The following is a 16,149-nucleotide window of genomic DNA, read 5'->3' as shown; positions in this document are numbered from 1 at the left end:
AAGATGATTTTTATCAATATTGAAATTACGATTATTAATCATGACTTTTGACAATGTTTAGTAAAGCAGTGTTTGGGTGTGAACATCATGTCATTTGTAATATCTCATAAAAATGCTCTACATTCTGGATCTATATATTTTAGGGCTGCAACAACTAATCGATTAAAATCGATTATAAAAATAGTTGCCGATTAATTTAGTCATCGATTCGTTGGATCTATGCTATGCGCATGCGCAGAAGCTTTTAAAAAAAAAAAAAATTTTTTTTTTTTTTTAATAAACCTTTATTTATAAACTGCAACATGTACAAACAGCTGAGAAACAATAATCAAAATAAGTATGGTGCCAGTATGCTGTTTTTTTCAATAAAATACTGGAAAGGATAGAAATGTAGTTGGTCTCTTTTATCCGATTATTAATCGAAGTAATAATCGACAGATTAATCGATTATCAAATTAATCGTTAGTTGCAGCCCTAATATATTTAAAGACAAATATTTGTGTTTTTGTTCATTAATGGTATCAGCGTGTCAGATTTTTTATTACATGATGCCTTTATGTCTAGTTTTACATTTTCATAGACAGAGGTATTTATTAGGTTATGTAGATGTACTAATGTGTGTACATGTACATGCTGTATCAGGACAGATCCATTGAGAGTTTGAGTAGAAATCGGTCGCATAGGAATTAACTATACACAATAAAACATTAACAAAATACTATGTCACATGAATGGTTATTAAAGTAATTACTTTGTGACATGAAAAAAACACAATTAATGTAAAAAACATGGTGTTTACTTTTTGATATCAATTATAAAAGACAAAGCAGTTTGGCTAATGAAGATAACGTCAAATAAACAGGCTTTGTTCTTCAACAACAATCGTGTACTTCAGTGCAACACTTTGGCCAACAAAAATAAACAAGAGTGATACCTCGCACATTCAACACGCAATCTTTGTGCCTCACGGACGACTCAGCTAGTGTTCAATTGGATGAGATGACAAAACATTTGAGCTAGTATTGATGTTATTAAAGTAAAGTTAAAGTACCAATGATTGTCACACACACACTAGGTGTGGTGAAATTTGTCCTCTGCATTTGACCCATCCCCTGGGAGGTCAGGGGAGCAGTGGGCAGCAGTGGTGCCGCGCCCGGGAATCATTTTTGGTGATTTAACCCCCAATCCCAACCCTTGATGCTGAGTGCCAAGCAGGGAGGTATAGGCTCCCATTTTTATAGTCTTTGGTATGACTCACTAACAAAGTTAGCAGTTAAATAAAGGAGGAGTGAACATCCCAGTAAACAAACTACAGACTTTATAAACAAGTTGTAACAACGTTCCGACACATCGCCTACAGCATGCTAACTCTCAGTCCCATCAGCTGACGGAAGGACGCCAGCTGCACGTTCAAAATGAAACTGCAACATCAAATATTGGATAGGATAGGATAGGTCTTTATTGTCATTGCACAAGTACAACAAAACTTTGTTTTCAGCACAAACCCGTTGAAGATTAGACAAACAAACAGTGTACAGGGTTAAAGAACAGGAACGCTGATGGGTCGCCACAAGGCGCCCCGTAAAAGATGGTAAAAGGGTAAACGCTGGGGAAGGATGAGTAAAAAAAATACAACCTAGACTGGGCTTCTAAGGGGGCCCAGTCTGGAGTGGGGAAAAAACCTCCATAGCAAAGCACATATACATATTACAATGTACATCTCAAGATATCTAGCAACAGAGGGGAGGGAGTGCGGGGTCATGGTGGCAGGCCGCAGCTCTCAGGCGCTGCCCATCCTTCCATCACCCCTATGGCATTTGCGTCGAGGGCGTTGAAGTTAAGACAAGACAAATAAGCAAGCAAGAGAGATAAGGGAGAGGAAAGGGGAGCGTCCCCCCTCGATGAGTGCCAGTGAGATCACACACCGAGACTCCACAGAAGTAGAAGCCATTGAAACGACGCGATCGGCTCCGTTAGCTCGGAGGGAACATTTTCAAAACAAACTCCATGGAGTCGCCGCCATGTTTCCCCAGCCGAACGGCTCAAGTGCGCATGAGCAGACTCTGCAGCGCTTCAGTATTCAGGAAGTAAGCAGTTGCCCGATGGCATTACTAAATTACACATTTAAACAGTGTTACTAACCGTCGGGAATTTTATCGCTGTCTATCAATGTACCGTTTATCGTTACACCCCTACTCCATTAACAAGTAAAAAGTCAAGGGCGGTCTCGGCATGTTGTTGCCGTAAATGTTGGTCCGTTTTTAGGGCATTACTGCAAATCACAAGGGCGGTCGCAGCAAATGCCGCGGTTAAATTCGAGCCCTGTTAATAGTTTCAGAATTACACAATGTATATTTCCATTGGACTTGATTTTTGTCACAAACTGACGTAGTTTTACTTTCCAGTCCTCATCTTACCATCTATAAAGAAGGAAATCTCTAAGCAGAATGGAAAGTGGAATCGTAAAAATGTCAATAATTCCCATCCCTACTTGTATGTCAGCCTAATATTTGTAACCATGTGAAAACACGATCCCATGACATATTTGTCAGGTCGTCATTGATGCCTTCAGACTGATCAACGCCAACATGATGGTGTTGGGTCATGAACCAAGACAGACCACATCTAATCTGGGTCATCTCAACAAACCCTCAATCCAGGTAAGACAATTCAACACCTTTGTGTTAAGTAATAATTGTTTTGTTTCAATTCACTTCATGTTTGGATGGTTGTTACTGGTGAGGCAGTAGAATGTACATATGTATTTTCTTGTGTAGGCTCTGATTCATGGACTGAACCGACACTACTACTCCATCACTATTAACTACAGGAAAAATGAGTTGGAGCAAAAGGTAAGACCCCGTCCTCCCAGGCAGGTCCAGACATATGTACATTTTCTAAAGGCACTTTTCCCCTTGAAGATATTGTTTAAAACATCTCTGTTCACATGAGTGGATTCAAAAAAATAGTGCTGTGAAACAATTAATTTTTTAAAATCAGGTTAATCACACTGCAAAAAGTCAGTGTTCAAAAACAAGAAGAAAAAAAAAATGCAAAAATGAGGGGTATTTTATTTGAACTAAGCAAAATGATCTGCCAATAGAACAAGAACATTCGGCTTGTCAAGACTTTCCAAAACAAGTAAAATTAGCTAACCTCAATGAAGCCAAAAATACCTTAAAATAAGTATATTCTCACTAATAACAAGTGCACTTTTCTTGGTAGAAATAAAAGAGACCTTTTTGCTCAATATGTTGAAAAATATTCTTAAATGAAGTAAATGCTAGTGCCATTATCTTGACATAATGATATGCGCTCGGCATCATGTTTTTTTCATGCTTGAAGTAAGAAATTATTACTTTAAAAAGTATTTTTATACTTGTGAGTGTTGATGACACAGCTTTGCAACAGTTGATATTCTAGTTTCAAGCATGTTTTACTCAATATAGGTTATACAATCTCAGCAACAAGCTGTAATATCTTACTGACATCATTTAGGACCAAAACCCTTAAAACAAGTAAAACGCTATGACATCAAATCTGCTTAGTTAGAAGAATGATCTTATCAGACAGAAAATAGGCAAATATCACCCTTATTTGAGATATTTCATCTTACTTAGATTTCACTTTTTGCAGTGCAGACTTTTTCATTTTGATTATTGGCCGCAATTAACTTGATTACATTCTCTAAATGAAAACAAATCAATATTTTGACATAGGGCTTCCATATGGCTGAAACTTGTATCACGATGTAAGTGTTTTATATCCGTCGATATTGATAATTATTGATGATATTTAAGACCTATGGAAAATAAGGACCATCGTAAAAATAATGAAATGTAAAAAAATGTATTTAAAATGTAACTTTCTTCTGATTATAATCCCTCAGCTATCAAGGCGGAAAGGACATGTCAACACACTCCAACAATGTAAACAAAATAGTCAAATCACATTTAACACTTAACAATAAGCGCTTAAAAATAAGAATGTATAAGAAATGCTTCATGAAGTCTAAAAACATAAGTAAATGTGACTTAAATGTACATTTAAGACACTTCATTGTGGTCTACACTACACGTCATGCTGGTGTTTTGCTCAAATACATTTATTAATAATTACAGAATACAGGAGGTGCCGTTTTGGGATGTATAGTGACTTCCAGCAAATAGAGGGACTAATATTGAATATTACCTCCAGGTGGAGATCCACGGCAGGTCGGCCTTCTTAAAGGAACACACACTTAGACACTTAAACAAATTTACACCTTTTTTTTGCATTTAAGACACTTCATTGTGGTCTACATTACATGTCATGCAGGTGTTTTGCTCAAATACATTTGAATACACTAACTGTGTCAAGAAAAGTGGGTTTTATATCATTTGACCACTTTAAACACAACACACACACACGTATGCTAAAAACGTGGGTGCAGATTTCCAAAATGTGAGTTTGAAGCACAAAACCCCAAGGTTGCCTTTTTAAAATGTCTGCATTTGTGTGGCCGTAGTGCAACATCTGTCATTGTTACTGTAATGTGGACGTGACAATGATGACTCCTGTAGATGCTGCTCAACTTGCATAAAAAGAGCTGGATGGAAGGTCTCACACTTCAGGATTACAGCGAGCACTGCAAACTGAATGAAACTATCGTCAAGGAAATGCTGGAACTAGCAAAGAACTACAACAAGGTAACACACTTTCTGTTTCTGTCATACTCTCTGGACAAAATGCTACTCATAAACAAAATTAATACAAGTTGTACCGTATTTTCCGCACCATAAGCCGCACCTAAAAACCACAATTTTTCTCAAAAGCTGACAGTGCGGCTAATAACCCGGTGCGCCTTATATATGGATTAATATTAATATTTATTTTCATAAAGTTTAGGTCTCGCAACTACGGTAAACAGCCGCCATCTTTTTTCCCCGTAGAAGAGGAAGCGCTTCTTCTTCTACGGTAAGCAACCGCCCCATAGAAGAGGAAGCGCTTCTTCTTCTACTGTAAGCAACCGCACCCGCCCCCGTAGAAGAAGAAGCGCGCGGATATTACGTTTCATTTCATTTGTGTGTTTCTGTAAAGACCACAAAATGTCTCCTACTAAGAGACACGCGTACAAGGTTCCTCTGACTTTTGATATTCCTGTGAACCGCACTGTGGATACAACGGGAACACGTACGGTGAATATTCGCACCACAGGGAATGATAAGTCGTCCTACTGTGGTTCTAGCTTGCCATGCTAACGGCCAGAAACTTCCACCCATGGTGATATTCAAAAGGAAGACCTTGCCAAAAGAGAACTTTCCAGCCGGCGTCATCATAAAAGCTAACTCGAAGGGATGGATGGATGAAGAAAAAATGAGCGAAGACACCGGGTGACTTTTTTCACGCAGCTCCGTCCCTGTTGATCTACGACTGCATGCGCGTCCACTTCACAGATGGTGTCAAAAAACAAGTGAAGCACACCGAAGAAGAATAATTCGATGGATTTGTGGATGAGTATTTGTAATATATTATTAAAGTTTGACTGACCTATCTGACTGTTTTGTTGACATTCCCTTTAGCGTAGCGTAGGTGCGGCTAATAGCACGGGGCGGCTAATAGGTAAACAAAGTTTTGAAATATGCCGTTCATTGAACGTGCGGCTTACAACACGGGGCGCCTTATGGTGCGGAAAATACGGTATTTGCTTGTAAAGACAAAATCTGCCAATGGAACAAGTCAAAATTGCCCTGGTAAGATTACTTGAAATAAGACATTATGTTTAAGCAATAAAAACTTAAAAGTGATCTTGAAATTAGCAATTAAAACTTATTATTAGCTATACTTATTGTGAAGTTTTGTCTTAAAACAAAATTGTGACGCTCAAAAGTAGTATTTTCTTCCTCAGAAGATAAATTGCCTTAAACAAGTTCTAAAGTCTCATTTTGCCATAGCAGAATATAATGAGACTTCACTGTAACCACGGTGGGAGACGAGGAAAGACCTTTTATGTTAATAAACCTACAATGTTATGCAGGGGTGTACTTGGAACACTTTTTAGACAAATGATACTATTTATAGTCACAGTGGAGAGTGGGGGGGCGTAACAGAAAGTATTTGAGAAGCACTGATTTAGGGGATAGTGGCTTGTATTAGGTTTAAATATTTTGACTAGAAATTAGAAATATGTGACCCCGTGCTGGCAAAATGAGTCGGAATGCGCACAGGCTAATTTTGAGCTACAGGCAAATAAGTGAAAAAAATGTATCTTGGTTGAAATTGAGATTTTCACAAAAATGAGTCCATAAAGCCACAATCTAGCGATCCCAATCATCGAAATAGCAAGAAAACATCTTAAATCACCTTTATTTGAAGGTTTTGTACGAGGTATGTCTTCAGAAATTAGTCCTTTGTGTTAAAATTCCTTGAGAAAATCCAGTGTTTTCAACGCTCACTCGCGGAAATAAGGGAGAATCCCCCTAGCCATATCTGGTATCATTGTGACGCCAAGTTTACCTACTTTCTAAAAATGAGCATGGAATTCCCGATGACGCCATTCTGAACCAATAGAATTCGAGTTTTTAAACCTGTCCCGATGTAAACAAATCCGGCTTGTTGCTAACCGGAACACCGGTCGGTGTGAGGCGTACCCTCATTGGTTGAATCACCCCGCGCGGTGCATTGTGGTATCATGGCAGCGCCCTGATTAACAACACACAGTAATTCCAGCGGAATATTTGGTGAAAAAAGGTGATTTTCGAACATTTAATTATTATTTTTGTGGATAAGTTAGACTGTTTTACATTCCGTAATGGATTTAGAAGGTGGAGAGGGTACACAGGCGGTTGCAAGTGCGCTAAATTCACTGCAGTCGGCGAATCTTCTTAGTGCTGCTGGTCAAGAATATTACGGACAGCTGACCAGCTGACAAACTGACCAGTGAACAAAAAAACTGTGACATAACAGTGTTGACATTTTTGTACATAACCGTTTTCAATAGAGTTGAATATATATTTTTCCTTTAGACATGGGATTTGACTTTAATTGTACCAATTTTGGTGTTGCTACAAGGACTTTTAAGGTATGGTTGCTACGGAGTTTTGTTTTGGAACATTTTGTTCTGGAACAGTAAACTTTAAGCTGGTTTTTCTCAAAACGGACCCTCAAACTTGGTCGACTTCAATCGGATGTAACTCGGTCATTTTCTGTCCGATTCCAACAAACCATATATAATTTTGAAGGTCTTTAGATGGAAAATGTGTAAATAACAATAACTCCGTTTTTAAAATGTCCTCATTGTGACTCATTTTGCCAGCACAGGTCACATATATACTTGGTGAGTTTTTCCAGTGCAGGCTTCATATGAAATATCCATTCATCCATCCATTTCCTACCGCTTGTCCCTTTCGGGGTCACGGAGGGAGCGGGTGCCTATCTATAAATTATTGGAATATGAAATACTCATGAACCTTCAAAGGTGCCATATGTAGTAATGTGGCCAGAAATGGTACTGCAATCACCGTCACAATTCTGTAGTCCCCTCCCACTCTCCATGACTGAGGTTGCCAGTTACGAATCCCAATCCTCCTCCAAGGAACTTCAAATGGCAACTCTGTAGGTTTCTCTTGTTTATGCTTCTTGCAAGATGGTTTACTAAATAATGATTAGGGATGATACTCGAAACCGGTTTTCCCGGTTGTTCGATAAGAAAAGAACCGAGTCCTCAGACTCGAATCCCTTTTTGAGAACCGGTACCCGTTATCGAGACCACTATAGTAAAGGAAAAGAGTTGATTCTTTATTCGAATCCCGTCCCGACCAGAAATGCTCCGTGGGACATCACAAGAATTGACGTCATGTAGCTCAGTCATTAGGCGCAGATAGCGAAAGCAGGAAAACAATGGACGGGAAAAAGCGCTCCAAGGTGTAATAAAGTTCAATACAAAAGCTATAATCCATCGAATAACTTTACTGAGAGATTTTAGCAGGGTAAAACACATGACCAACACTTTTACGACCAACCGGAAACATAGCAACCAGGCTAGCAACGCACCTCCTTTACGGCAGCTGTCGCAACCTTCTTAAAACACCCGCAGCACATATATATATATACAACATATCTCCCTTTTTTAACTTTTGTTTTTCTTTCCTTGTAAACAAAACAAAATCACACTGTAGATGTGTTGTCTGTCTAATTATAAATAATGCAGATGAGGCGTGTCGGCTGAGTTCTTGACGTTTACTTTCACAGCGTGGCAACATGCAACACTTTTCGGAGCTACCGCGCATGCTCGTAACTCCCTTTGCATGCTGGGTAGTGTAGTTGTTATATTCTCTAGCTCATAACATTTTTCCCCCTATAAAGAAATAATGTTAACTCAATAAAGTGTATTTCTTTTTTTAGCTGTAACTTTTCATTTTTTAGCATTGTAACCACATTTGCAAATAACTTTTCTCTTCATAGAATTGTCTTTCAATAAAGAAATAGTGTAAAAATGTCAAAGCAACATAACAAACAGTTATGTCAAATAGCAGCAGAAGTGCACTTTTTGGAGAGCTGTATTATTTTCAGTTTTGTGTCCAAGGGACTGATTTTATTTAACACTATATTATTATTTATACACCTATAGTGATCACAGAGACAGCTTGTTTTTGTGTTACTGTATATATTTGTTTTTCTGAAAAATCCCACTTAATATACTTTGAGTAACAACAGTCAATATTTATTTTTTTTTATTTTTTTTTAGGGGGTTAACAGTCAATATTTATTTATTTATTAGATTAAATTTTTTTCTTATATAATAAAAGTGAGCTTTTGTTCAACCAAATATTGTGTGTTTTTTTCCACATACAACAACCTATCTGGACTCGATAAGAGAATCGATAAGGAATCGGTTCGATAAGAGGATTCGATAATAGGCTCGAACTCGATAATTTCTTAGCAAACATCATCCCTAATAATGATGCCACATTTTACTGCTGTCCGTTAGCCAAATGTATTTGTAAAGTTACATAGCAATATTTTAGTCGGGAGTCGGGACAGATTGTTGGCGTTACCCTGCTAAAACGTAGAGTTTGACCACACGGACCACCATCCAAATAATGATATATACTAATATATTATATATGGCATGGGCCTACTTTGATGGCAAGCCAAGGCCAACAGTAAAATGACCGCCACATTTTGTTCAGCATAACCCCATGTTGCATCCAACCTGACACACCGCATTCTCTTCCATGTACGCACATCACCATCTTTCAGTGCGGAGTGCCATTCTATGTTAGGCATAAATCATATAGCCTACTAGCATGTCAATACACAAATCATAACATGTAATGCATTATATTGTGCCAAGCCAATACCACCTCATATGTGCCTGATGCACATACAGTACCAGAAACCACAATTAGCCGTGCTAATGTTGGAACCCATTTCCTCAGCGTATCAGCATATTGAGAAGGAAATAGGCACTGACACTACCCATATCCACATAGCTTTTATTTGTACTAAATATATGTTGCCCTGTCAGTTGGATGACACATGGACATAAAGGCTAACGGGCATATATTTCCCCTGTTAGCCTGTATGTCCATGTGTCATTGACCGGGCTAGCATGCTAAGCATTACACTAGGAGCTAAGCACCATCTCACTAAGCATTGGTTGCAGGAACATACTAGCTGTGTTAGACAAGATCATATACTATATAGTTTACATACCAAATGTCCATTTCCATTTATTACGAGTAATAAGAAAACCTAGATGCCCGACTTATCTATCAAGGAGGAAATTAGCAAGTTTGGCGTCTTCTCCGCTTTCAATAGTCTCCATCAATGTTCCCTCTAATTGTTCATGTGTGTGAGCAAAGGCAAAAAGTCCCTGAGCATTGAGTGGAGGCCATGTGAGCAACATCAGACGTGCACACTGTGGCTACACCAGCAGCACACCTGTCCCAAACCTGACTAAATAACAAGTTACATCTCCATCCATCCATCCACTTTCTACCGCTTGTCCCTTTCGGGGTCGCGGGGGGTGCTGGAGCCTATCTCAGCTGCATTCGGGCGGAAGGCGGGGTACACCCTGGACAAGTCCCCACCTCATCGCAGGGCCAACACAGATAGACAGACAACATTCTCTTATTATTATAATCAAATGACAGCAGTCATTTCCATTTCTAATAGAAGTGTTTAGGCCCACTTACAATGACAATAACAACAAATATTGTTTTTCGTGAACTGTGTACTTGCATTGTTTGTCTGGGTGGAGGTCCTGCTTTGGAAATGGTTTGTACCCCTTTCAGACATTGCATTTAGTTCCCATTAAAACATTCACATGTTGCACAATGAGATGTAAGCAGGGGATCATGTGTACATTCCTGCAACTTCCTGTTTGTAAAACATATCTTTTTATTAGTATTTACTTATTATACTAACAGCATTTCATGATTAATATTTATAAATTAAGATTCCTAATAAATGACCCTAGAATAAGCACACATTTGATTGGTAAATCATAGTGTAACCACCTGGAATGACACTTTATGTGTGGTCTTGGAGTTGTCCGACTTTTTGTGTGTCTGTAAACGCATCACTGGCTAAGTGCCATATGTGCATGTGTTGGCGCAAGTGAGAAAGAGCGAGCGGCTGCTGTTGATATAACAAAGTTGCTTTTGGTCTGGTTTGTACTGCAGAAAATGACCACTTTTGCTAGATATCTTTTTTTTTACTAATGTTTTGGTGATGTTTTTATGGCCGACAATAAAGAGTTTTGCCCAGTAAAGTGATGAATGGAATTCATGTCCTCAAAGCGTCTCGACAGACGTTACAATATTTGAACAATGATGACGGAAACTGTTTTCTCTGTCGTGTCCGTGTGTTGAAAATTGTTATGCGCTTGTTTTTTTATTTGATTTTGTGCGTGGCATAGATTTGCCGTGCGCAGAGGACGCTTGAGCAGTGCGCAATTGCACAGGCACGCACTCTAGAGGGAACGTTGGTCTCCATCTTTCAAAGGCGTCGCTGATACAAACCCTGGTTTTGTTCCTGGCTTTGTCAGGAATAAGTTGAGAATGGTAACTTTTAGATGGACTAAGGTCTGACATGTTTAGTAACTTTACCAGTGGCAGTAGCCAGACCAAGATGGCAACCTGGATGTGACACACTCAGACTTTCTAATTGGTCAAACGGTGGAGGGCGGGATATCAAAAGGAAAAGAATAACGATATTTCGGGGCTCTAAGTCTAATTTTGAAATGAGCATATCCCGGCTGAACTACTGTTATCTTTTATAGAGGTATTGGAAAAGAAGATGATTTATTAATGCCTTTTGACATATTTAATGATGACTTGACATGCAATGATTACATATGGCTCCTTTAAGAGTGAACTGTCCAAAGAGGACAAGAACCAATCAAACATGGTGTTGTTCCTCGTAACCTCACAACACTTTGCTCCCATGGCAGGCTGTAGAAGAAGAGGACAAAATGACACCAGAGCAGCTGGCAATCAAGAATGTTGGCAAACAGGTAACATTTTCCTTTTTTTTCCACCAACTCTTTATGATTATTAGGTTAGTGTGGTTTTAAGACGACACTTTTAAGATGCAGACTGTCTGGAAACTTTTGGATTCTGTGTTGCATTATTTTTATGGAAGCATAAAAAGCACGAGAAGTCACGTTTGCTACAGACTTTGCTCATTCAGAAGTGACACACGTGGACAGTAAAAGTTCCCCCGGTTGGCTCAGACCAGAGGAGTCTGTGTTTACAGCGACCAATCAGGGAAGAGAGAAGTTGCTGGGCAGTGTGTTCAAGGGAGAAACACAGTCTGCACACGAGGGCTGTGTAAACTGTATCACCATACAAGTGTTTTGTATCAGACGATACTTGTTATGACCTATGGAAGATATATTTTATTTCAAATGTAACTTTCTGTATTTTATAACTCTCAGCTATCAAGGCAGAAAGGAAATGTCAACACAAACATGGAAAACACTCAATGTCAACAAAATAGTAAAATTACATTGAAGACTTAACAATAAGATCTTAAAATGAAGGAATATGTAAGAAATGCCTCATAAAGTGTAAGAAAATAGTGCAAAGTGTGAAAATGTAAACAGAGAAACCTGAGAAGAACTATTTTCTGCTGGTTTAGTTCTGGGAAATAACTGCTGTGTAACATTAATTGGCCCGCTTATTCTTATTTAACTATGCAAATTAATTTTTGTTTCGCAGTAATTATTTATATATTATTATTGTATTTGTCTATTGATAATTATTTATATATTTTTTATGATCTTTGGAAAATTAGGAGCTGGAGGATAATATTTTATTTGAAATGTAACTTCCTCTGATTATAATCCCTCAGCTATCAAGGCAGAAAAGAAATGTCAACACAAGCATGGAAAACACTCCAACAATGTCAACAAAATAGTCAGATTAAATTGAAGACTTAACAATAAACTCTTAAAATTAAGGAATATATAGGAAATGCTTCATAAAGTGTAAGAAACTAGTGCAAAGTGTGAAAATGTAAAGATGTAGAAACCTGAGAAGAACTATTTTCTGCAGGTTTAGTGCTGGGAAATAACTGCTGTGTAACATTAATTTGCCCTCTTATTCTTATTTAACTATGCAAATTAATTTTTTTTCCCGCAGTAATTATTTATATATTATTATTGTATTTGTCTATCTATAATTATTTGTATTTTTTTATGACCTTTGGAAAATTAGGAGCTAGAGCAGGGGTCACCAACCTTTTTGAAACCAAGAGCTACTTCTTGGGTAGTGATTAATGCGAAGGGCTACCAGTTTGATACACACTTAAATAAATTGCCAGAAATAGCCAATTTGCTCAATTTACCTTTAACTCTGTTATTATTAATAATTAATGATATTTACACTTAATTGAACGGTTTAAAAGAGGAGAAAACACAAAACAAATGACAAGTAAATTTTGAAACATAGTTTATCTTCAATTTCGACTCTTTAAAATTCTAAATTCTACCGAAAAAAAGAAGAGAAAAACTAGCTAATTCGAGTCTTTTTGAAAAAATTTAAAAAAAAAAAAATTTATGGAACATCATTAGTAATTTTTCCTGATGAAGATTAATTTTAGAATTTTGATGACTTGTTTTAAATAGGTTAAAATCCAATCTGCACTTTGTTAGAATATATAACAAATTGGACCAAGCTATATTTCTAACAAAGACAAATCATTATTTCTTCTAGATTTTCCAGAACAAAAATTTTAAAAGAAATTCAAAAGACTTTGAAATAAGATTTAAATTTGATTCTACGGATTTTCTAGATTTGCCAGAATAATTTTTTTGAATTTTAATCATAATAAGTTTGAAGAAATATTTCACAAATATTATTCGTCGAAAAAACAGAAGCTAAAATGAAGAATCAAATCAAAATGTATTTATTATTCTTTACAATAAAAAAAAAATACTTGAACATTGATTTAAATTGTCAGGAAAGAAGAGGAAGGAATTTAAAAGGTAAAAAGTTATATGTGTTTAAAAATCCTAAAATCATTTTTAAGGTTGTATTTTTTCTCTAAAATTGTCTTTCTGAAAGTTATAAGAAGCAAAGTAAAAAAAAATAATGAATTTATTTAAACAAGTGAAGACCAAGTCTTTAAAATAATTTCTTGGATTTTCAAATTCTATTTGAGTTTTGTCTCTCTTAGAATTAAAAATGTCGGGCAAAGCGAGACCAGCTTGCTATTAAATAAATAAAATTTAAAAAATAGAGGCAGCTCACTGGTAAGTGCTGCTATTTGAGCTATTTTTAGAACAGGCCAGCGGGCGACTCATCTGGTCCTTACGGGCTACCTGGTGCCCGCGGGCACCGCGTTGGTGACCCCTGAGCTGGAGAATAATATTTTATTTGAAATGTAACTTCCTCTGATTATAATCCCTCAGCTATCAAGGCAGAAAGTAAATGTCAACACAAGCATGGAAAACACTCAAACATTGTCAACAAAATAGTAAAATTACATTGAAGACTTAACAATAAGCTCTTAAAATGAGGGAATATGTAAGAAATGCTTCATAAAGTGTAAGAAAATAGTGCAAAGTGTGAAAATGTAAACATAGACAAACGTGAGAAGAACTATTTTCTGCAGGTTTTCACGTCTAGTCATTTCCTGCTATCATCTTGTAAGAAAAAGCTTGATTAGATGTAAAAAGCAGTGACTTGTCATCACATCTTGTCTATTGTCTTGCACCTAAAGCTGATCTTTGTGTTGTTGTCAGGACCCCAAGAGGCACCTGGAAGAGCACGTAGACGTGTTAATGACCTCCAACATTGTCCAGTGTTTGGCGGCCATGTTGGATACGGTTGTGTTCCAGTGATCTGTAGTATATCTTCTCCTTTTATAGCAAATACATGTATGTACCCATCATGACGACTTCTTTGGCTTCCCTTCACAAAAACACTGACCTTACTTTCTGAGTACATCCCATGGCATCTTTTGTCCTCACTTGGATTTGGGACAATACTTGCTCCTCAATGAGCGAGTAGAACATTCCATCTGGGAAAATAGATGATCAGCAATCTTCTTCCTTGTGTTTTCTCACACAATCCTCTTTGTCTTGTTTTTTCTTCACTCTGCTCCAGCTAGGTCAGCCACTTGGAGTTAAAAATGCACAACAATTAATTTACCATTCTGACTCATCCCCATTCTAAATCAGACTTTTCAATCTTATATATATTTTTCAATAAGAATTCATTTTTGAAAAGAGGTTTTTAGACCATCTCCATCAATTCTTGGGGGTAACGATTCGATTCAGAATCGATTCTCGATTCAAAATACTTTTTCAAGGCCTACTGAAAGCCACTACTAGCGACCACGCAGTCTGATAGTTTATATATCAATGATGAAATCTTAACATTGCAACACATGCCAATACGGCCGGGTTAACTTATAAAGTGACATTTAAAATTTCCCGGGAAATATCCGGCTGAAACGTCTCGGTATGATGACGTATGCGCGTGATGAAGTCAGAGTAACGGAAGTTATGGTACCCCGTAGAATCATATACAAAAAGCTCTGTTTTCATTTCATAATTCCACGGTATTCTGGACATCTTTTGCAATTTGTTTAATGAACAATGAAGGCTGCAAAGAAGACAGTTGTAGGTGGGATCGGTGTATTAGCAGCGGACTACAGCAACACAACCAGGAGGACTTTGTTGGAGAGCAGACGCGCTAGCCGCCGACCTCACCTTGACTTCCTACGTCTCCGGGCCGCCAAACGCATCGGGTGAAGTCCTTCGTCCTTCTGCCGATCGCTGGAACGCAGGTGAGCACGGGTGTTGATGAGCAGATGAGGGCTGGCTGGCGTAAGTGGAGAGCTAATGTTTTTAGCATAGCTCTGTGCGGTCCGGTTGCTAAGTTAGCTTCAATGGCGTCGTTAGCACAGCATTGTTAACCTTCGCCAGCCTGGAAAGCATTAACCGTGTATTTACATGTCCACGGTTTAATAGTATTGTTGATTTTCTATCTATCCTTCCAGTCAGGGGTTTATTTCTTTTGTTTCTATATGCAGTTAAAGCACGATGCTATCACGTTAGCTCGTAGCTAAAGCATTTCGCCGATGTATTGTCGTGGAGATAAAAGGCACTGAATGTCCATTTCGCGTTCTCGACTCTCATTTTCAAGAGGATATAGTATCCCAGGTGGTTTAAAATACAAATCCGTGATCTACAATAGAAAAAGGAGAGAGTGTGGAATCCAATGAGCCAGCTTGTACCTAAGTTACGGTCAGAGCAAAAAAGGATACGTCCATCACTGTCTCTCAAGTCCTTCACTGTAACGTTCCTCATCTACGAATCTTTCATCCTTGCTCAAATTAATGGGGTAATCGTCACTTTCTCGGTCCGAATCTCTCTCGCTCCATTGTAAACAACGGGGAATTGTGAGGAATACTAGCTCCTGTGACGTCACGCTACTTCCGCTACAGGCAAGGCTTTTTTTTATCAGCGAGCAAAAGTTGCCAACTTTATCGTCGATGTTCTCTACTAAATCCTTTCAGCAAAAATATGGCAATATCGCGAAATGATCAAGTATGACACATAGAATGGATCTGCTATTCCCGTTTAAATAAAAAAAATCATTTCAGTAGGCCTTTCAATAACATTGGGTGCCAGTTCTATGATGAACTACATGC

At 37.9% G+C, this 16,149-nt stretch overlaps 1 protein-coding gene across 2 annotated transcripts in view; it reads left to right on the top strand.

The window, feature by feature from the left end:
• The window catches only part of psmd14 (proteasome 26S subunit, non-ATPase 14), a 56,868-nt gene extending 42,486 nt beyond the window's left edge, over positions 1-14,382 (top strand). For both annotated transcript variants that reach the window (XM_062034970.1, XM_062034962.1), the window contains 5 exons: positions 2,553-2,660; positions 2,778-2,852; positions 4,563-4,688; positions 11,438-11,500; positions 14,234-14,382. In XM_062034970.1, coding sequence (XP_061890954.1) covers positions 2,553-2,660; positions 2,778-2,852; positions 4,563-4,688; positions 11,438-11,500; positions 14,234-14,332 — 471 coding nt within the window. In that variant the 3' untranslated portion in view covers positions 14,333-14,382. The remainder of the gene's footprint in view (positions 1-2,552; positions 2,661-2,777; positions 2,853-4,562; positions 4,689-11,437; positions 11,501-14,233) is intronic.
• The last annotated feature ends 1,767 nt before the right edge of the window (positions 14,383-16,149 follow it).

The sequence above is a fragment of the Entelurus aequoreus genome, linkage group LG02, assembly GCF_033978785.1.
Source record: "Entelurus aequoreus isolate RoL-2023_Sb linkage group LG02, RoL_Eaeq_v1.1, whole genome shotgun sequence".
Classification (NCBI taxonomy): Eukaryota; Metazoa; Chordata; class Actinopteri; order Syngnathiformes; family Syngnathidae; genus Entelurus; species Entelurus aequoreus.
Note: the sequence above shows the minus strand (reverse complement) of the source record. Positions and strands in the feature narration are given on the sequence as shown.